Source organism: Mauremys mutica, chromosome 23, assembly GCF_020497125.1.
Source record: "Mauremys mutica isolate MM-2020 ecotype Southern chromosome 23, ASM2049712v1, whole genome shotgun sequence".
In the NCBI taxonomy this organism is placed as follows: Eukaryota; Metazoa; Chordata; order Testudines; family Geoemydidae; genus Mauremys; species Mauremys mutica.
Genome location: NC_059094.1, coordinates 12,126,146 through 12,148,631, shown reverse-complemented (window position 1 = coordinate 12,148,631; position 22,486 = coordinate 12,126,146). Strand labels below are relative to the sequence as shown.

Sequence of the window (22,486 nt, the reverse complement as noted above, 5' to 3'; positions counted from 1 at the left end):
TCATGGGCCTCAGGCTGCAGGGCTATAAAACTCTGTGTAGATGTTTGGACTTGGTCTGGGGCCCAGGGTCTAGGACCCTGTGAGGGGGGGATGGTCCCTGAACGTCTGCACCATAACCTGAGGCCTGCGAGCCCGAGTGAGCGGGGACAGACCAGCCACGGGTGTTTTACTGCAGTGCAGATGTACTCTAAGTCCTGACTGGGTGTCTTCCATTCCCCCATGACTCGCTAACCCCCACAGCGATAGGCCCAACATTTTCACATTGAGTGCCTAAAGTCAGGCACCTACACAGAAGTGGCCTGATTTCCAAGGGTGGGCGGGGCACATACGGCTCCATGGAATTTGTGTGCCTAATTTCAGGCCCCTATATTTGAAGATCTGGATTATAATTTCCTCTGCAGCTGCCTCCTGTGGCGTGTCATTCCATATTCTTTATGAAAATATGCTTATGATATGAATATGACAGAACAGAGATATACTTTATGCAAGACGGCTCATGTGAGGGATCATTGGAAAGGTTATGATTTACTGAATGCGATTATCCTATTTGTATGCCTTCCTCATTTCTGTATCTGAAATTAGGAATATTGACTACGTATCGGTATTTCAACTACGGGTGACGCCCACTGCTACACTTCAGGTACAACAATGGAAAAGGTAGACAGTGCTGATGGGTCATCAACATGGACAATGGACTGTAAAAGAGTTTAGTCTTCCTGTGAACCTGTGGGTCAGTCTGTGAAGAATGGCTACAAGGGCCCAACAGAGGCATGTGACCATGTCACCTGATACTGGAAGCCATCTTGAATTCTGTACTTTTCCATGAGGAGCTGGGGTGGGGGTGGGGGAGGGGTGTCAAACAAGGAAACAAAGGACTCCGTCCTTAGGCAAATCCTATTTAAAGGTGGGGGGTGAGGTAATCCAGGTCCTCAGTTCTCCCCTGCTACCCTACCCAAGATGACTGCTGGAAACAACTACGATTGAACTGGGGGAAAGAACTGGACCCAGGCTGGAAGGGCATCTGGCCTGTGAAGATTATTAGAACCACGTTTAGGGTGAGAACTTACATGCAACCAGTTTCTTTAGTGTATTAAGCTTAGTTTGCGTGCTCTGTTTTATTTTCTTAGTAATCTGCCTTGTTCTGTCTGCTACCTCCTTAACTACTTAAAATACACCCTTTATAGTTAATACATTTATTTCTGGTTTATAATATAACCCAGTTTATGTGATTTCTAAGGGGGGTGTGTGGAGTTTGAGAAGTTGCACACACCCTCCTCCACACTGAGGGAAGAGGTGAATGTCATATAATTTGGGGGTTGTACTCCAAGGGGGGGTGGACAGGTGGGTGCTGTGGCAAGCCCCTTAAGCTGAGCCTTCTCAGAGCAGATCTGTGTCTCCCTGTGCTGCTGGGTGTGGCCCTGGCTGTGCGCTTGGCTGGAAAAGGCTGGGGAGCCAGCTCAGCAAGACCAGGTAAAAAGGGTCCCAGGCTGGCAGAATAATCTGACCCAGCCCATCAAGTGACACCCCAGGGGGTTCAACCATCACACCCCCTTTGACGGCTTTCTAGTGACGCAGAAATGTTGCCCTCACTGTCTCACTCTAACCCAAGATTCACTGAAGCAGACAAACGGTTCAGTCCCAGTGCACAAAGGCCTAGCCATTTCCTGTAACGGCTGTTGCAGGTGCATGCCCCACCTCAAAAGTCTAGCTGCACATGGGCTGGGTTTAGAAACATCAAACTATGTTTTGCATCAAGAAAGGCCTGCAGAGTGGTGCAAACAATCAGATAGAAGCAGTTTGCATGGAGAGAGAGGGATTTCTCCTAAAAGGAAGACGGCAGGGGCTTTGCATTGCTTACCTGAAAAGGAACGCCATCCGGGTAGCGCGTCTGTAGCTCTGAGGGAAAATAGCCATCCATGATATCCTGAAGACATTGCTGAAACAAAGCATGAATGCTTAAAAACCAGGCCTCAGGCTCCATAGTACCTCACTGCTGATACACTCCACCCGCATCAGACCTGGAGACCTACGAAGGCACCACAGGATCTCTGACGGGGAGATCCTCTAACAACCATCATTCCTCACGAAGCCCTGTGGGGGGGCAGATGGGACTAGAGTGACCCCACAAGCCTCAGCCTCTCCCCGTTCCCACCCTCGGCCTTTACTGAGGGAATAGTTAGATGGCAATAATTTGACTTCCTCCAGGAATTGGTCCATACCTGCGTGGACGGCTCCTCGTACGACCGGAAGGGTCCATTGAACATGACTATCCCATTCTGATAAAAAGTGAGGGCTATCGATTGGGGCTGCCTCAGTCTAGCACCTCCTGCTGTGCGCTCAATTTGAGACACACCTTCCCCAGCCAGCATGTTTAAATCTTTCAGGTTTTCCAAAATTAAATCAAAATCGATCGGGTTCTTGGAAACAGCTGAGTCACCTATAGCAAGGAAAGCAGAGTTACCGTGGGGGAGGAGCCTGCAGCCAGGAGGGTTGAATCCACACGTCTCCCTGCATGAGCACGTTAAAGGTGCTGCCCAAACCCTACCATTTGGGGCCTGCCTTCACTTTGTGGCATTTACTCCTTAGGGAAGGGAGTGTGAAATGCTATCACGTCAGAATGGCACTGTTTCACTTCCACACTGCGCAGGGGAATAGAACACCACAGTGGAGAACCAGTTCCCTTGTTACCAACTTATGAAACTGCATCATCAGCCAATGCCACACAATGCCTGCACTCCTTGGAGGCCCTGATTATTTTGATGGTTATAATGTCCTTAGCCTCGTTCCTTGCTTGGTGCTGTACGATACAAAGAGGGAGGTGAGGTGCCTGTCCCAAAAAGCTTACAACCTAGGTTAGACCAGCAGTTGACTTCCGCACAGGCTCCTGCAGGGAACACAGATGGGACGCCAGCTGACTGACTGACCTCAGAGGCAGGCAGATTGCTCTTTCTAAACAACCCCTTTGCCTGCTGGTGGATTATTGGCGAGAGGGAGGTCTTTTGGGTGCTTGAGAAAGGGATGCCAGGTTTATGGGGTAAAGCAGGAGAGATGTGCAGATGACAGTGGGAGAAGTATATGAGGAAAGGAAGTGCATGCAGAGATGTTGACTGGGATGAGGCCTTTCCTATTTTCAATTCTGCTTTTGACACATCCTTCAAAGGATAAAAATGGCATCAATCCGCAAATAAGGCCAAGTGAACTGACACGCTAGCCTCTGTGCCTTACGCCCACTGCTATTCAGAGATCATCTCCCTTTCCTACTTCAAGGGGTGGTGAAAATTAATCAGCTGGTGTTTTTCACAGCACTTTGAAGGTGAGGCTGCTACAAGTCCCAGGTATATTCTCATAATTCTCTCTTACCACTTAACAGGAGGCCATCACTAAATACTATAGGATTCAACACAATGCAACCGGCTCCCAACAAAACCACTCACTTGGCTGCTGGAGGAAGGGAACAATAGTGTGTTTTGATGGGGTCAGGCAATAGGGGCAAATCAATGCACCTAATACATACGGAAAGGGCCAGATTTTGATCTCACACCCATTTTATGCCTGAGATTGGAATCAGGCTCCAAACATTCAAAGTATGGGGCCTGCTTCTGAAGATTTTCCCCCTGACAGCTGGCCCATCAGCTCCCCAAAAGAAATGGGCTTTATAAAATATACACAGTTACTAAACTATGTTCCTGGTGCCGCTTGTGTTACATTGCAAGTCTCCTTTCTACTGAAATGGGTTAGGATGTAGACCCCAGGTTCACCATGAGGAAATCATAACAGGGAAGGATCTTAGCATTTGATAGTCTGCAGGACCTATCATACCCAACCCACATCCAGAGCTATCTGTAAAACATGAGACCCTTTCATCCCCGCATCAAGCTGTACTAATTTTCACTGGGTATCGTCACCCCTGCTGTAAGCTGCTTCCACACTGTGCTCTGGCCACACAAAATCCTCCCCCTCACTTCATTTTCTATCATTTAAGGATAGGGGTTTCCAATCCCACTGATTTGCAATACCTGTGCACCTATGACACTTATGAGCTTTGGAAAATCCCACACTACAGTTTTTTGTCTCTCTCTAAAGCAAAGAGGTTGATTTGGGGGTTCAGATCCCAGAAGCCATCATTCCTAACAGGCCCCCTTCCATGGGCGGCATGTGGACCGCCAGCTGGGGTAGGCTAGCCCCACCCCTTCTGCCCCCCCCACCAGAGCTTCCCCCCCCACCCCCTGCAGTCCCCAGCCCCGGAGCACCGTGTGGGCGGCACAGCCCCAGCCCCAATCTGAGCCGGGGCCACATCACAGGGATGGGGAACTGGCAGGAGGGGGCCTGGCAGCACAGCATGGGTGGGGACACGCCTGGCTGTTTGGGGAGGCCAGGCCCCCTTCTCAACAGTCTCAGCAGAGAGGCCAAGGGCTGCATGTCAATGACACCAAGCTCCCCTCTTAGCCCTAGGGGAGGTCTCTCCAGGTCAGAGCTGAAGCACATTGGGAGGGGAGTGCAGCCTGGGGTAAGCCTGACATGCTGCTGCCCACGCAGTGCCTGTTCCACAGATAACAGAGGGGCGGTTTTCAAAGGGCAGTTAGGTGACTGAAGTCAAAGGGTGTTAGGTGCCTATCTCCCAAGTTTATGTAAAGGGCACTAAAAACTCACCTCTAAACACAAACTAAAAAGCCAAACACGTGAATCAAACAGGTTTTTGGACCAGGCATTTCAGATGGAAAGGTGCATCTTAGCTGGGTGTGACCCTGGAAAGATGTTATGTAAATAATAAGAATTGAATAAATGACCTACGGGCTAGGAGGTTTCTGCACAAGTCCTGGCATGATGGAGCAGTTCAAGCGGAGTCACAAAGGCCTATCGTGCCAAGAATCTGATTAATAAATCCCTAATTATCTGTTTTTCCAATCTGGAGAATAGTATGCCTTTTTTAAAAACCCCTGAGGGGCAGACTGTCTGCCTCAGCAAAGGGCATTGCTGCTTTACCTGGTTTCCAGAGACCTCTTGATGGCTGATCTTCCTGCTTCTTCAATGATTTCAATTCTTCCAGCTGTTCATTCCTCTCTCCAACCCAGATCAATCCATAATCATTCAGAAACCGCTGCATGGGGAAAGGGGAGAAGAGGAAGAACTAGCTTGAGAAGCACGGGACTATAAAAGGCCAGGAATTGGAGCTGTAAAATGTGTGTTGCCTTGAACAAGTTTGACCTTGTTACAAGGTGCGGGGGTGAGAAAACTCACTGAGCAGGAACAGTAGCAAGTCATGGACTCCAAAAGTTGTATGAACCTATCCACAGTGATCAATCATTCAGTACTCAGTCTATCATGTCTTTGATCACTGCAAAGACTTCAATTCTACTGAGTCAGCCAGTTAATTGGAACAGCAAACAGAGGGACTGAAACAAAACTAAAGCCATACAGATCAAAAGGAGGAGGAGGCCTAAGTGTTTGAGTATAAGAGCTATTAAAAATGCCTGCAATCTAGCCAGGTGTCAATAATAATGAGGTGCTATATTTACTTAGCACTTTTCTCCCAAGGATCTCAAAGTACATCGCAAACATTAATTTATTAAGCCCCACAACTAAATGTGAGTTAAGGCAGGACAACTACCCGCATTTTACACACTGGAAAACAGAAACAACAGAGAGGTTAGAAAACTTGTTCAAGGCCACACAGTGAAATTAGTGGCAGCACTGGGAGGAGAACCCAGAAGCCCCCACTCCCAGTTCCCTGCTCTAATCACCAGGTTAAAGTTTCAGTCATATCAATTCTGCGTTATAGAGGAAAGTGTTGAGGTTCCATCTCAAACAGCTGAGCATGTATCAAGAGCCACTGATGCTAGGCTTGGGCAGGTCACTTAACCTCTCTGTGACACAGCTTTCCTGTCTGTAAAATGGGGAAAGTAATAGAGCAGCTTTGGGATCCTTGGATGAAATGAGTTAAAATGCAAGGTAGTAATAGTATTAATGAATGTTCCACACAGTGCAATTTGGATAAATAATTCTTCACTTCCTGTCCTGCAATCTTGTGTAGTGTTGCTGTGAGCTGTTTGAAGGCTACTGTATTCCACCCTAGAGATGACTGCAGATCACAGGTGAGTGAAGTGCTCCACAGAGTGATGGATGCTCCAACACTTGAGGTCTTCAGATCAAGACTAGATATCTTTCTGGAAGATATGCTTTAGCCAAACGAGTTATTGAGCTCCTTACAGGAATAGCTGGGTAAAATGTAATGGCTGATGGTATACAGAAGGTCAGAAAGACTAGATGATCTAATAGTCCCTTCTGGCCTTACAATCTAAGAATCTATGTACAGTTCCCTGGGTTTCTTCAGAATGAGCGGTGCTACGATTAGCAAGCTGCTAATTATTATTGAGGGTTACATCATATATCAAAACAGATTCAAAAGGGGAGAAAGGAAAAGGAGTGGGAAGGGGATTAGGGAATGTCCCTCATCTGCCATTTAACCTGTTCCTTCTGTACTGAGGCTGTGATAACAGGCAGTGATATTGAAACTGGCAGCTTAGTAAGAACCAAACATTCATGGACTGAATGAACAGGAAGCCAATTCCAGGGGAGGGCAGGGTGAGGCCAAGGGGGTCCATCCATGAATCTCACCTCCATTTCCCAGACCTGATTCTGCAGCTGAAGACACTTCACCTCCAGCTCCTCTATTCTGCTCGACTCCGGGGAATCTGCAGAGGAAAGATAGAGACATGAGGTGTTTTATTTTTGCTCTAAAAAGCTTCAGACCAGAGCTGAGATAACCAGTGCCAGGGAGCACAAGAGTCCTCAGCACCCTGTCTACAAATAACTGCACTCGAGTTGGCACAGAAGCTGAACATGAAGAGACACCTTTGGCAGTTACTTATGGGCAACACTGGTCAATTTCTATGCTGCACAGAAGGGGCTGATGTGTAAATGGTGCTGTTTGCAGTGATACAGTGAGAGTGACTCGGCTGACCCAGTTCATATCTATGAATCTATTCAAAAGTCAGCAACCTGGTGAATTTGGATCTACTCTGCTGTGCTGGATAGACTGAACACCACACGATGGGGTATATAAACCCTGTCTGTGGTTTGACAAGGTGGATACACCCTACTCCCTGAGTAAAGAAACCACCACAATGACTGGGGGAAGGCAGCAGTGCACGTGGCCATAGGCAGGAAAACAGACGCCTAGGGAACTTCTACTCTGAAAAACTTAGGTGCCGAGTGAGTTTAGGCCCCTACAGGGTTAAGTAGGAATTTTGTGAATTACAGTGGAGCTAAACCAGGACTTAGGTGCTTAAACTCCAGATGTGGGTGCCTTCATTTGGGGTGTAGGTCCCTACCTACCTTTGTGGATCCCACCCAGTGTGTCTGTGCTCAGCTTGAGGGAACTATTGCTCTCCTCCCAGACTTGCTGCTTCTCACCACTCCTAAGAACCACGTGGTTATGTGGCCATCTTCTGCTTGGGTTTTCAGTCTTGTGGGAACACTTTAGCACAGTGAAAGCAGGTCAGAGTGTGGCATTTGAGTGCTGCACCGGAAACCAGCAGCTTAAAAGTCAGCCGCAGGTGCATGCATGAACTGAAAACCTGCTGGCAAGTGAAGCAGTGAGTGTGTAATTCAGTTGTCCTTGGGGGAGTACTGGAACTGGGCTTTCCCAAGGAAAGGACTGTACTGAAGTCCCCAGCAGCACCTCCCAGTACTGGAAAAGAGCACAGTCTGAGCTTAAGGCTGTGTCTACACTGCCATTTTCAGCACTAAAACTTTAGTCATTCAGGGGTGTGAAAAAACACCACCCTGAGCGACAAAAGTTTTAGCGCTGAAAAGCGTCAGTATAGACAGCACTTTATCACCAGGAGCTGCACTCCCGGCAACAAAAACTACCCCCCACCCCGTTCAGGGTGGGGATTTTTTAATCGCCGGGAGATCTCTCCCGCATGATAAAATGTGACTACACTGCCCACGTCACAGCGCTGCCGCGGCCGCACTATAACATGGGTAATGTAAACATACCCTAAGAGAATGTAAGCCACACACAGGAAGCAGAAGGGTGCCAAGGACAGAACAATTTACCTTTTCCTTTCTGGAGGATCTGCACCTGCTTCTCAAGCTCAGCAATCTTTCTAGCCTGAAAAAAAGACAAAATAATGATTCCACTTGGTTGCGTTCCTCTGAGGATCTCAAAGCACTTTCCACATACCAACTGATTTAGTCACTCTGCTCCCAGAAGCCAGGTAGGTTAACTACACCCATTTTATGGATGGGCAAAGTAAGGTCTAGAAAGGGTGTGACCTGTCCCAAGATCACATAGGGCTAAACTGTGGCATTACCACAGGCCCTGACATAACTGCACAGTCCCAGGAGTAGGCCAGGACCAAGTCACCCTGCCTGCCCATCCATTTCCCACCTGCATGAGATGGGGAGTAGTGACCCCATAATGACAGCTCCTCCGCTCGCACGCAGGTTGTGTTCATGCTCTCTTACCCACCCTGAGGGTGCAGCTCAAAGTGAAGCCAGTGGTGAGTACATGGCAAATCTGGGGTTAGAACTCAGGAGTCCTGATCTACTAGCCACTAGAACACTATTTACCCTAAAGTGTCGGTGTTATAGACAGGGTACTATCCATCCCCATTTCTATCACGTGTGCGCTTCAGAGAAACCTCTGGTCTTCCAATCAAAATGGAAAGAAGAAAAGAAACATCCAAAGCAGAAGAGTCAATGGCATTAGGTGTTAGGGCTCATTTTTCCCTAGGATCACTGCAGCCTCCGCACTGCAGGGACTGTCCCTTACTGCAGTGTGGTAACAGCAACTGGGCCTCTACAGTGGGTTGTCTCTGTAATTAGTAAGATACAGGCCTAGTAGTTGCCTTGTCTAAAGAACAATTACACCGTTTTAGCCCAAACTAGGTGTGATCGTGGTTCGGGCTAACGTGGCCAGAACCGTGCAGACAGGGCCCAAAGGAGGCTGGCATTTTTACCTTCAGCTGGATTTCTTGTGCTTGGCTCTTTGCTTTTTGTTCCAACAAAGCAATTTTTTGCATCATGGAGGACATGAGCTCCATGTCAGTCGGAGCTGCCCCTATAAGCACAAGCACAACACATCACCCAAAAAAGCACCTTCAGAATGACAAGCTTAATTTGACCAAGGGGAACGCTTATGATCATCCAGTGCCATATTACATGGGTGGAAGGCATCGTGTAGGAATCCTGGATTAGCCATCGCAGACAGCATGAATGGATGCCCTGAGGGCACCGTGTATAAATCCCGCAGGTCCCTGGCCGAAGTGACTGGGGTAGATATGGACCTTGCGGCAGACACTGTGTATGCATCCCTGGATCACCAACAGGCACACTGTGTAAGTGTTCAGGGATGTGAAATGAGCACCAGACTCTGTAGCTGGATTCACTAATCAAGCACCATCTGTGGATCATTAAGGTTATAGTCCCTGATGCCAGCACTGTGTCTGGCTCAGCAGCTCATGTCCTTTCAGAGACATTACCATGGGTACTTGTTTTTGTTGCTGTTCCTTTTGAGCAGGAAGGGGAAATGTCTTGCACTGGAAACTTTGTTCTAGGAGACAGGATGTCATTCAGCAGCTCAGCTTCATCCTCTGTGAATCGAAGAGGCAAAAAAGCATCAGAGGCAGGGCCAGGTCCACTTTTTAGATGAAGCCTCACCAAAATCTTGTGAAGAATATGCTGGGGTGTAAACCTAGGGAAGGAGAGGGTTGGGGAAAGAGGTGTGACACAATCCCACCCACCCAGAGGCTTCTGAAGTGATGATTATTAAGCATCAAGAGTGTGCTCGGCACAATACGATACTCAAAGGACAGTACAGTCCATACCCTGAGAAGCTTACACTTTAAACAGACAGACAAAAACTGTACTGGGAGACAGAGACCATGGTGCTAATTTAGAGTATCTTTCTCTGGGGGTGAGAGAGGTGAGTGATGGGATTGAGTTTGCTTTAGAAAAAAGGTGACGACAGCATAATACTGTCCAGGATTAGTGTTTGTGAGCCTCACAGAAGAAGGGACTTTCAAGAGGGATTTGGAAGAAGCAGTTTGCTCTGCGATAGAGAGGGCCTTCTGAGCATAGGTGACAGCATGGAAGAATGAGGGAACCAGCTTGATTTGGAACTGTTAAACTCTCTAAAATTATTTACATGTTCTAATGAATCCTGGGGATGGGAAAACTACTTCCTACTAATCTGATATCAGACACACATGTGGAAAGGAGAGAGAAACCAAGGACAAGAAAATGGCTAGCATGTAACACTTCAACGCAAACACACATAAAGGGAAGAGAAAGGCCTTACTCACCATTGTAGGCACTCAGTTTAAATGGCACTGTCCTTTTCCTACACATAAGAATAGGGAATACAGAAAACAAACAGCAGACAGATTAATTATCTGCTGGCTGGCCTGGGTAATTTGTTTTAGGGACTTGTAAATTACAACAAAAATGTTCTTAAAATACAACTACCTCTACTTTCTGGCCAGTTCATCACACAGATACAAACCAAACAAGGTCCCTCTTGCTTTGTGTGGTGAGTGAGCTCACACATAAGCAACAAATTCAGAGCAGCCTAGCAGCAATTAAGATCACATGAAGCCACAACTAGTGTTAGCTGCTTCACACTAGGGGAAAGCACAAGAAAGACAAACAAACCTGGCCAACCCAGCTATGTGGAATTGTACAATATTCTGGCCCCAGCTGGGGATCAGCTTGCATGGCAAACCCATAGAACAGGGGTGGGCAAACTTTTTGGCTCGAGGGCCACATCTAGGTGGGGAAATTGCAAGCAGGGCCATGAATGTAGGGCTGGGGCAGGGGTTGGGGTGCAGGAGGGGGCTCAGGGCAGGGGGTTGGGGATGCAGGAGGGGTGTGGGGTGCGGCAGGGGGCTCAAGGCAGGGGGTTGGGGTGCAGGAGGGGTGTGGGGTGCGGCAGGGGGTTCAGGGCAGGGGGCTCAAGGCAGGGGGTTGGGGTGCAGGAGGGGTGTGGGGTGCGGCAGGGGGCTCGGGGCAGGGGGTTGGGGTACAGGAGGGAGTGCAGAGTGTGGGAGGGGGTGCAGTGTGCAGGAGAGGGCTCAGGGCAAGGGGTTGGGGTGCAGGACGGGTGCAGGGTGCTAGAAGGGTCTCAGGGCAGAGGGTTGGGGTGCAGGAGGGGTTCTGAGTGCAGGCTCCAGCCCGGCACTGCTTACCTTGAGTGGCTCCAGGATGGCAGCAGCATGCAGCAGGACTAAGACAGGCTCCCTGCCTGCCATGGCCCCACTCCGCTCCCAGAAGCGGCCAGCACCACATCCCTGCAGGCCCTGGGGGAGAGGGGGGGCAGAGGGCTCTGCATGCTGACCTTGCCTGCGGGTACCTCCCCGAAGCTCCCATTGGCTGTGGTTCTCTATTCCTGGCCAATGGAAACGTGGGGAGCCCTCTACCTCACCAGTTCTCCTAGGGGCTGCCGGGACATGGTGCTGGCCACTTCTCGGAGCGGCGCAGGGCCAGGGCAGGCAGGGAGCCTGCCTTAGTCCTGCTGGGCCACAGGCCTGGCAATCCCACAGGCCAGATCCGGCCCGAGGGCTGTAGTTTGCCCACCCCTGCCATAGAACCAAGAGCCCCAGCAAGGTTATTCTTGTGAGTATAACTGCACAGACTGTTCTGATACACATAGGGCCCCACCATGGAACGGTGGCTCACAGCTGGATTTGGGATGGCACAATACTAGATTTTAGGGCCCAGTTCTGCAAGGCGCTGAGTGACTCCAGAGTGTGGTTCTGACCACCCTTAAATCCTACTGACTTCCGGGGGAGCTGAAGGGACCCAGCAGCTTGAAAAATCAAGACCAAAGAAGGACCCTCCCAGTTTACACCAGGCAGCACCCACAGCTGGGAAGTATATAGTGTAGGGTGAGAGTTTGCTGGTTGTGAGCCATTTGTCATTTATGCCTTGGTTATAATGTTAGGAGAAGCAGCTGGTATCAATAAGCAAGGATGGCAACAGGACAAAGCAAGGAAGAGCCCTCATGTCTCATTTACCCTGGCCTCTGGAGCTGCAGTGGGACTCTGCGGTGCTTTCCCAGGGAGGAAAGAGGAGAACTCATGGTTTATACCTTAAGACAGCTCTAGATCCTAGGGAACAAAGACAGCATTACAATTCCAGGCTGCAGGATGAAACGGAGTGAAATGCCTTGGAACACAAGATGGAGGCGCACTGTGAAAAGCAGATGACCGACCCCAGGATGTATTTTATCATCACACATTGTAGAGGTTTCCCTCAGAGCAGGCTGGTCTTAGGGCAGACCACGGAGTTAAAAGCATGACCCTTCATCTTTCATACAGAGCAGGGAGCCTCGCAGAGAATTCAGGTCCAGCCATGCTGCTTGGAGCAAAGGTGCATTTCATGCTGGAGTCTTTTTTGCCTGTGGGGTCCCATAGGATATGTCTATACAGCATAGAAAAAACCACCGCTGGCCTGTACCAGTTGACTCGGGCTCATGAGGCTTGGGCTGCGGGGCTTCTTCGTTGCTGTGTAGACTTCTGACCTCAGGCTGGAGGCCAAGCTCGGGGACCCTCCCACCCTACAGGGTCCTACAACCCAGGCTCCAGCCCAAGCCCCAGCCCTGCAAGCCCAAGCTGGCTGGCACGGGCCAGCAGCAGGTTTTTCTTTGCTGCTTAGACAAACCCACAGAAATGACGTCAAGCATTTCATTGTGGGCCCTGTGGCCTCCAGGTGAAAAACCACAATCTGCTCCGTTTCATGCCAGTTGGGTGCAGCCCTCAGGCAAAGGCTGCCGCTTTCCTTGGGTTGCTCTGGTGGGACAAACACAAGCATCGCGACCTTCTGTCACTGCACCAGCGCAGCACAAAGGGACATACTGATTTTGCCTCAAAAAGTCGGTTCACCGTGTCAAGCCACCCTCATGTCATAACGGAAAGTGATGTCATGAGGCATCACTGTGCCCCGCGATAACATCACCAGTCACCACAGTGCAATGCAATGATGCCAGGAGGCAGCCTCATGCAATGCTATGACATCACAACACATACTTCTGTAAGCACAATGACATCACAGACGGCCACAGTGCAATGCGATGACTTCAGGAGGCATCGCCGTGCAACAGGGTGACCTCACACGGTGCTGGCCTGTAAACACAGCGACATCAAAAAGCGTCGCCGTGCAACAGGGTGACCTCACAAGGCGTCGCCGTGCAACAGGGTGACCTCACAAGGTGCCACCGAGTGACCTCATCAGGCGTCACCACGCAACCCAATGGCTGTGGGCCCCTCCCTGGGCAAGGCGACAGCCCCACAACCGGCCCGACGTCGCGCCCCCGCCACTGAGGGCCTCGCGGAGCCGCCGTGGTGGGCCCAGCCCGGCCTCAGGAGGGCCCCTCAGGCTCCCAGCCCCCACGGGCGAGAGGGGCCGAGGCCCGGCCCGGCCTGGGGGAGAGGCCGCCTCGGGCTTGCAACGGACTCACCCTCCCCCCGTCGGGCTCGACCCACGCGACGCCATCTTGTTTGTGCCGGTTGCCCCGGTTACGACCGGGCGAGACGATTGGCTCCGCGAAGGTCCCGTGGCTCGACCCCGTCTGAAAAGACTACGAGTCCCAGCATGCAACGCTCGGGGTTCTGCACCCTCCCCCGCATCCTCGTGGGTCTGAGCAAGGGGTGGGGAGAGAGGCAGGGAATTGACCCCTCCCAACCTTAAAGGGACAAGACAGGGACTGGGGGCTGGCCCCCCCCCTTAAAGGGCAATAGCTGAGGGATCTCCCGCCCCAGGAGAGAGGTGGGGCTGGGGGGGTTACTCCCCTAAATGGGAATGCCCCCCCCGGGGGACAGAAGAGGAGTTAGGGGGCTTAACCCCCCTTAAAGGAGCAACCCCTGAGAGATCCCCTGATGGGTTATAGGGGAATGGACGAGGCATTAACCCCCCATGTTAATGAGGCCAAGCCCAGGGATCCCCATCCCCAAGGACTGTGGCAGGTCCCCACCTGGAAACCCTGAGAGGACCCCCACTTGTGTGCCTGCTGTGACTCCCCACAACCGGCCCCGGGCTCCTGGCTATTCCCTCGTCACCCTATGGGCTGCGGCCTGCAGCATGTGCTAGCCCAGGACATGCACTGCTCCACCAGGCGTTCCTTCCCACCCCCTACACTCACCCTGTGCCCACACGATGGCTCATGGGACAGCTGCATGCTGTTCTGTGGAGAGGCTTTCCCTCACCGCGTAGTATCTGAGCCTCAAGTATGTCAGTGGGTTAATCTTCACAATCCACCCTGAGGCAGGGAAGCAATACTTTCTCCACTGTACAGATGATGAAACCGAGGCACTGAGAGGGAAAGCAACTTGCCCAAGGTCACGCCGCACGTCAGAACCCAGATCACCTCTGGTCTGGTCCTGTGCTTTAGCCACAAGATTCAGAATTATCAACTCTTGCACTGTTCTTGGAAGTCTCACAATTTCAGTATTTTTTTTAAAGCCTCAGCTCCTGGAGTAATGTTATTACATGAGAATCTCAATGTTCATTTAAACAAAATATAGAGATTCCAGACCTTGTGATTGTGGAGAAAAGGTGAACCCTAAAAAGCTACAAAACCAGAATGCAAATAAAAAGGATGCAAAATTTATTGTCCTAAAACTCCCATGATTTTTTAAGTCAGTCTCATGATTTTGGGTGGCCTGCCTCATGATTTATGAATGTAGGGGTTAACAATGCTTTTTTGTTGCTATTGTTCCATTTCCCCACATCTACCAGCAGAAGGGTCAGATTTTACTCATGAGCTTTAACTAAGAAATTATTCTTTTTTAAAAGCAGCAAAGAATCCTGTGGCACCTTATAGACTAACAGACGTTTTGCAGCATGAGCTTTCGTGGGTGAATACCCACTTCTTCGGATACAAAGATTTCCACTCCATACGGCTAAATGCAGTGCCTTGCATGGTGTCAAGTATCAGAGGGGTAGCCGTGTTAGTCTGGTTCTGTAAAAGCAGCAAAGAATCCTGTGGCACCTTATATTCACCCACGAAAGCTCATGCTGCAAAACGTCTGTTAGTCTATAAGGTGCCACAGGATTCTTTGCTGCTTTTACAGAACCAGACTAACACGGCTACCCCTCTGATACTATTCTTTTTTAGAATCTGTTAAAAAAAAAACACTGCTGACAGTTTTCAACTTTATGAACTGATCATTTAAGGTTTATGTCAATGGATTTGCACTCCCACCCTTACCCATAAACAGATCCGTGAGGGTCATGAAGATATCTTTTTAGTTGTATTTTCATAATTTTTTTCCCCTCTCACTTCTTTTTTTGTGACTGTTTCTTTCTTCCTGTGTCCCTTCTCTGATCTCTGGTACCACCCAGCTTGTTTTGTCTGTGTAACATTAGAAAAAACTCTATAAACAAAATGTTTGAAATATCCAAGATGGCTATTTGGTTGTAATCATGCCATTTCTGGGGAACCCTCATGTATTTTTTAGAGAAAGATCTTCCATTGAAGCTATGCCAACAATTGACAACAGCTAAGGATCTGGCCTGCTGAATTTGAAATATATGCTGAAAATTACCACACGCTTCTTTCACGGTCTGCTAGCCTCCATCGACAAACTTTCATTTCTACTCTTCTGCTTACCGAAACCGGCAAGAAAGATGTAAAACAGCTAAGCAGAAGCTTCAGCATTTTCTGTTTCTTTCAAATATTGTATGTTAAATCTTTCCCTTTCCAGAATCTGATACATTTCATACGCACAAAGAAATCCAATGGGTCCATTTTATCAAAAATATTTTGGTCAATTACTTTTTTCAAACTGCCTTAGGCTGGGCCTAATTCTTCTTTCACGGACACCAGTGTGAATGGGGAGTAAATCCACTTAAGGCAGTGGAGTTACCCCGGTGTGAAACTGGTGTAAACTCAGGATGAAGGTCATCGGCTTTGACTAGATATTACTGAAGTTTAAAAGGAAATGTCACTATGCTCTGTCTAATCTGATCTATCACCATTCTAGATATGATGCCCCTTCCCGTGGTATCTGTGGCTCAGTACAACAGTCCAAATTCATGAGGTAGGAAATGCTTTTAATCGTGAGCAAGATTCAAAATATATTTTTAAATGTTTTTAAGAGAGATGGGGCTGAACTGTCCTTCACCCCAGATCAAAGCGCCGCTGAACTTTGTGGGCTCACTATCTACATCTGAATTTTCCACCTTTCGGTTGAAAAATAAGAGGGCTAGTTAACAAACCTGAAATTCAGGCCAGCTTAGCTGAAAGTTTGGCTGATGTTTGCAAACATCCCAGTGAGCCTGAGCTGATTTATGATTTTGTCACCCGAGGCCTAGGAGATATGTGGCAGTTTTGAGTGTTTTGAGGTTTCTAGAAAAACTTGAGCATGAGAGTGAGGGAACCAACACTTCAGTATAGATTCACCCCCGTCCTCTCCAAGCCATAATGGCTGAGTTGTCAGCCCCATGTGGCCCTGTGCTTTGGGGACCATGCCCTTCTTGGAATGTAGGGAAAAGAGAAGACTGACAAACTGGCCTGAAGAGCCCTGTGATCTGGGATCCCTGCAGAACCCCCATCCCAGATGCCAAACTCCTCTGCTGCTCCTTCTTGCCGTATCAAGAGAGCACAGTTGCCAACTTTAACACGATAACTAAGCCCCCCGACTTTCACAATAAAAGGCAAAGATCAAGCTAATCCCATTTCAAAACAAGGCCAAAACAATCCAGTCTCTAAGAACCCCAACACTCTATGTGTCTAGATCCCCACAGCGTGAAGTCTGGGACTGTGGTGGGCCTGCTGTGCACCCCTAACGCTCTGCCCCACTTTCCCCTGTTTGCCCCCCCGCCCCTGCTTGCCAAAAAAAAGAAGCTACAAGCTACAAGCCAAAAACTAGTCAACAAGCAATTCACAAGCCAATTAAGCCAAGAACAAGCCCGATTTCTGTGTTTTTTTCAAGGGTTTGGCATATCGGCAGGAGAGTCAACCCAAGCCCTCCAGATGCCAAAAGCCTCTTAACCACCCCCCTGATAAGCACCATCACCACGCTCCCCAGGAACAAACCCAACCAGCTGCCACTGGCCTCTCCAAATCCAGATGTGCAGGTTAGCAATGTCTGTTTGAGCCTCTGGTACATGAACCCCAAGGCTAGTTTTGATGGTGGTTGATGAATTGCCCATGCTGAGCAGCTGTGATTTTATCAATGCTACTGTCCTGGGTTTTTTGGGAATGGGGGGGACCTTGGGGGTGTCATCATCAGAATGAATGTTGTACATTTTTAGGACTACTTCACTGTGACAGTAAATCCTCTCTGACCAGCACCCCAAGTAAGGCGTGGCATGGAGGCTGGAGGGATTTGATTGGTGAGAGCTCTCTGCTTTTCAACAGGCAAAATTAAAGCTTCTGTTTCTGTTCTGGTGGGGGCAGAAGAGGACACTTCCTTGCACAAGTTGCATCTCACTCACAGAGGTTTAACATGAAGACTGTCCTGCTCATCACTGCTCTTCTCCTGATGAATTTGATGACTGTAATCTGTGACGGTTCGACTAAAACGGTAAGACCAGCCCAAATGGTCCAGGTGGAGACCAAATTCCACCAAAACCACATTTGGGTCAGCTGAACCCTAATCAGCAAAATGGGACTGGATTCTGGGGCAACTGATCTGGATCTATTTGTCTCTGTCATCCTATTTTATTGTATCTTTCTAATCTATAGTTTACCTTAATCTAATCCAATCTGGTTTTTATACCACGCTCACCCCCATAGTATATGAGCATCACATGAGTTTTAAAAAGACAATTTATTTACCAATGTTGTTTATATCTTAATTTCTCTCCCTCCAGCCCCACCCACAGATGTTATTTATTATTTGTCTTACCACAGCACTTCATGCAATGCCCATTGTGCTAGGTGCGGTACAAACAATCGTCTGTCTTTGGTACGTCTCTGTCCCTCATTACCGTAGCATCTGAGCGTCTCACCATCTTTAACGTATTTATCCTCACAACACCCCTGTGAGAGAGGCAGGTGCTATTATCCCCATATTGATCCCCAATCTCTCCCTTTGCCGGTCCCCTGCATCTGTAAACTAAACAGTCCCAGGCCTTTCAATCTCTCCTCACATGGAGGGAGGGCTCCAGACCCACTCTGTTCACGTATCTTTCTAGAGACAGGGTGATCCACCCTGCATGCCGGGAGTGCTCTCCAGCTGAGGCTGTTCCACTGAATATTTCAAGTCTGTTATCATTTTGAGGGTTACTGTCTATTTCATTCTTTAAACACCCTGGGCTTTGTTTGGATTTTTGTTGTTTTCTCCCCTGCCGATCGCTGCTGTGTGTGCATAGCAGCTGTTTCAGTTGAGCTGTCCCCAGCAAGGCTCGGGTTTTTTTTCCTGTCTGGTTATGTGGAACCCAGTGTCTGAAGTTGTTCCTTTCAAAGTGCGCTACCTCGCATTTGTAATCTGCCATCCTGCTGCCCATTCCCGTAACTTGGCTCGGTGCCCCTGGAGTTCCACACAGATTTTGCCAGTCTCGCCTAAATAATTTGGTGTCACCCACCAATTTTGCCACCTCCTTACTCAATCCCTTCTCCAGATCACTAGTATCTATGTTAAACTGTGGCCTCCCAGAGCCTGGAACTATTAATTTTTCAGGCATGCTGCGAAGCCCATGTCTTCTTGTAGGCTGCTAAGGAGGTTGGGGGGTTATAGGCAGAGGGGCTGCAGAGCAGGGGCTCATGTTACGGCTGAATAAAAGAATTGGTGATTTTCTTTGGTGGGAGATTCTCTCAGTGGTATTTGAGTTATTGGAAATTTCAAATGAAATACTGTAGGGCTCCATGTGAGATATTTAACAATGAGTTTAAAATGCTGAGAGGTGCCTATTGGGGTGACTAGGTGGTGGATAAACTGAATAAATTAATAGGCTGCAAGCGCAGATCCCTGTATTTGCAGGTGTAGACAGCAAGTAATCGAAGATAATTATAAGGACTCGGGCTCGGCTGCTCATTTCGTCTAAGACCCCCCCAATCCTGTAGTTTTTCGCACGTTGCAGTTTTCCTGCAGCCGCCCAGAGCCCTGCTGACTTCACCGGTTCTCACCGTGGGTACAGGCTTTGAGCCCTAGTGTCTATGCGTGTAGGTTAGGGGAGGGCAAACTACGGCCCACGGGCGGGATTCGGTCGGGATTCGGTTTTAAGGCAGCCCATGAGCCACGTGGCTCAGGCCCTGCTCCAGCACTCCAGCCAGGGCGCAGGGTCGGGGGCTGCACCACGTGGCTCCCGGAAGCTGCGGCATGGCCCTGCTCCGGCTCCTATGCGCTCAAATGGGAGCTGGAGAAGGCACATGCCACTGCTTCCGGGACCCGCTTGAGGTAAGTGCTGCTCGGAGCCTGCACCTCCTGAGCCGCTCCCCATGCCCCAGCCCCCTACCCCAGCCGTGATCCCCCTCCCAATTTCCAAGCCCCTCGATCCCAGCGCATAGCGCCCTCCTGCATCCCAAACCTCTCATCCCTAGCCCAGTCCCAGAGCCCGCACCCCCAGCCGGAACCTGCACCCCTTCCCGCACCCCTGCCCCAGCCCTGATCTCCCTCCCATCCTCCGAACCCTTCGGTCCCAGCCCACAGCACCCTCCTACACCCCAAATTCCTCATCCCCAGCCCCACCCCAGAATCCACACCCCCTCCTGCACCCAACTCCAAATCTGTGAGCATTCATGGCCCGCCATACAATTTCTATTCCCTGATGTGGCCCTCGGCCAAAAAATTTGCCCACCCCTGTGTTAAACACTCTGGTAATGGAACTAGATGAGTACCTAAGCTAGACAGAATTCATTCTTCAGGCCATAAGTTAACCATTAACTAATGGGGGTTCAGAAGAAACTTTCTCTATGGCCAGGTCATTCTATAGCTGCCTACTGCAGGGTTCCTTGCACCTTCCTCTGAAGCAGCTGGGACTGGCCAGGGTTAGAGACAGGAGCCTTGGCTAAATTGCCCCTAGTCTGATAGAGTTTGATGTTCCTCTTTTGGAAAAGCAGGCCCTTCCTTTTCCATTGTTTTCCCAATGCTCAGGTTCTGCTCGCTGTGATTTTTTCCCCAACCATTTTTCTCTGCCGCTGAGCTCAGTGTTCCCAGCCTGCTTGTCTCAGTGGGGTGGGACTAGGGGAGGCTGGACTAGATGGCCTCTTAAGGTTCTTCCAGCCCCGCTTTTCTATGATCACTGGGTCTCCACCTGTGTCACAGTCTAGTTCCACAGCCACTGCTGTTGCCAGAGTCCCCACTGACCTCTGAGTGGCAGATAAATGAGTTCCTCATCCACCCCCCCCCACACACACTTTCCAAGAGTGTTTTGCTAGATGAGGTATGAGAACAAACAACACGTGACCGATGGTAATCATGTCATTTACTGCACTGCTGGGAGGCGCTCAGGCACACATGGAATAAGAACCTGTAGAAAATCATAAATAAAAATAATTGGACAAAATGAAGAAAGAACTAAATTCTTTTCCAGTTGCACTGGTGCAAATCTAGAGTGGCTCCAGAGACGATGTCCACTGGCTTGCCCCAGGTTTGCACCAATGTAACCAAAAGGCAAAACTGGCTCAGAAAAGACAGGTGAGGCTCCCATAGAGTGGGCTGGTCTGACAGGGAAGTGGCAGAAGTTCCTACAATCGAGTCACCGCTGAGTAGATTGTGCAAAGCTCCTGAGTGACCCAGCAGGTCTCGTCTGTTTCTCCTTTCTATAGCTCGGTCTTCTCTGTCTCTCTGGATTTCCTCCTCAGTCAGTGCACTGGTCTGCAAAGGAGAGCTGCTACATAACAGGAAGCTGGTTTCAGGGCTGGAATTGTTTTGTTCACACAATGTCATGCATGCACTGGAAACCACAGCCTTGAGGTCTTGGCTGCACAGTGGGGGAGGCTTGCAGGTCCTCAGAAAGATATCTGCTCCGCTGGTTGGAACAGACGACCCTTCTCGAGCCAAACTGGCCCAACTAGAATTCTGCTGGGACATACTCTAGCCGCAAAGAGAGCAGGGTGGGTCTAGGCAGCACAGCTTAGTAGCCTGAGCACATGGTGGCTAGGATGGGGGGAGGGGGTGTCTGAGCCCCTCACAGCCACTTGGTAGCATTGAGATGTGCCTTAATTCCCTCCTCTGTGATACAGGGATAATGACACTTATGTACCTATGGTGAGGACTGATTGGTTACAGTTTGTAAAGCAGCAGAATGGGGAGAGGAAGATACTGAGGATTCTTGAACACTGTCCCTCAGGGCAGGGTGGGAGCTGAGGATGGTGGTACTCTGCCCACAGCCTCAGACTACATCCCCCACCAAGGGAACTGCATGTCTCTGCTACATTTAAAATTCCCGTCCCTCTTGGCTGGGCAGGGTCCCAGAGTCACAACCTGGGGCTGGATTTTAAAATGGGACAGATCCTGTTATGACCATTAACAACATGTGCAAGCTGAGATCGGGATAAATGACCCTCATGCTTCAAGACGTAAGCTGATTGCCCGGTGGGGTCAGGAAGGAGCTCCCACCACTGCCTACGCAGCACTGCACAATTGCTCACATTCATTAAGGTTCTTTGTACCTGCCTCTGAAGTGTCAGGCACTGCTCAGGGCCAGAGGCAGGATACTGGGTTATATGGACCAGTTGGTTAGCGCCATTATGGCAGATCCCACATTTCTATCTTGATCTGAATGAGGAAGGTCCAAGTATCCTCACAGCTAGTCAGCATGGGGCTGCCTGGGAATGACACAGAGCCACTGCCTTACTCTAATAATCTTTCTGGTTGTTCTTCCAGACAACCTCGCCAGTTAACGCCCAACATAGCCTGGGCACACCCTGCTGCGTCCCAGCTTCTCTTTTGCTGGCGTTTGCCTTGGCAGCAATTTACCTCCTCCGAGCAAAATGAGCTCCCGCACTTCACTCCTCAGAGAGATGCCAACGCTGCCTTCTGCCTGCCACCATCTCAGCCTCTCCTGCTGGGCACCCCGCTGCAGCCTGCCAATCCGCGGAACCCAGCTAGCATAACCGCTCCAGTTGACGTCTTCCCGCAACACACCCACCGCGCCCTTCTCTTCGCCGCCATCGGTTTCTTTCCTCGTTTCCCATCAGAGCCATTCATTCCACCAACTGCGACGGAATCCCGGCAGCAGAGTCCAGCTTCGCACGGAGATTCCCATTAGGATCACATTGGAGAGGCAGATGCATGTCTCACCGCAACACCCGAGGAGCCTTGCCATTGATTGAGCAGCTCCTGTGCAGAATGGGCCTCCCCAAGGAAAAGAGACCAAGATTGCAGCAAAGGGTGTATTTTGTTGCATGCTTGTGTATGTATTGCACTAATCTGAAGTTCCCCAGGCCTAGCCATTGGAAGACAGATCCCCATTCCATGAAAACAAGTTCTGATGCTTTGAGAAATTAATGTGAATATAAATTCTTTGGGGTCTTTCTGATCCCTACCGAGTGGCAGCCAGCTCAACCTAATAAAATGAAAGACAAACTTCCTTA

At 49.6% G+C, this 22,486-nt stretch overlaps 1 protein-coding gene and 1 long non-coding RNA gene across 24 annotated transcripts in view; one reads left to right on the top strand and one right to left on the bottom strand.

Moving 5' to 3' along the window:
• The window catches only part of UBXN11 (UBX domain protein 11), a 22,224-nt gene extending 8,659 nt beyond the window's left edge, over positions 1-13,565 (bottom strand). Inside the window, exons 1-10 of one of the 10 annotated variants that reach the window (XM_044998109.1) lie at positions 13,463-13,565; positions 12,021-12,113; positions 10,311-10,348; positions 9,489-9,599; positions 8,967-9,067; positions 8,062-8,116; positions 6,616-6,692; positions 4,984-5,098; positions 2,220-2,437; positions 1,859-1,936 (exon numbers count right to left, since the gene is read on the bottom strand). In XM_044998109.1, coding sequence (XP_044854044.1) covers positions 1,859-1,936; positions 2,220-2,437; positions 4,984-5,098; positions 6,616-6,692; positions 8,062-8,116; positions 8,967-9,067; positions 9,489-9,599; positions 10,311-10,348; positions 12,021-12,085 — 858 coding nt within the window. In that variant the 5' untranslated portion in view covers positions 12,086-12,113; positions 13,463-13,565. The other 9 variants (XM_044998110.1, XM_044998111.1, XM_044998112.1 and 6 more) reach the window with 9 other exon arrangements.
• Positions 13,198-22,486, top strand: LOC123355533. 14 transcript variants are annotated; one of them, XR_006575130.1, is made up of 6 exons: positions 13,264-13,635; positions 15,462-15,682; positions 15,987-16,043; positions 16,938-17,082; positions 17,366-17,531; positions 21,777-22,486. It is a non-coding gene; the product is annotated as an uncharacterized LOC123355533 (long non-coding RNA). The 14 variants fall into 14 exon arrangements; XR_006575128.1 differs by having other exon boundaries at positions 13,265-13,635; positions 15,462-15,632; XR_006575129.1 differs by having other exon boundaries at positions 13,265-13,652; positions 15,462-15,632.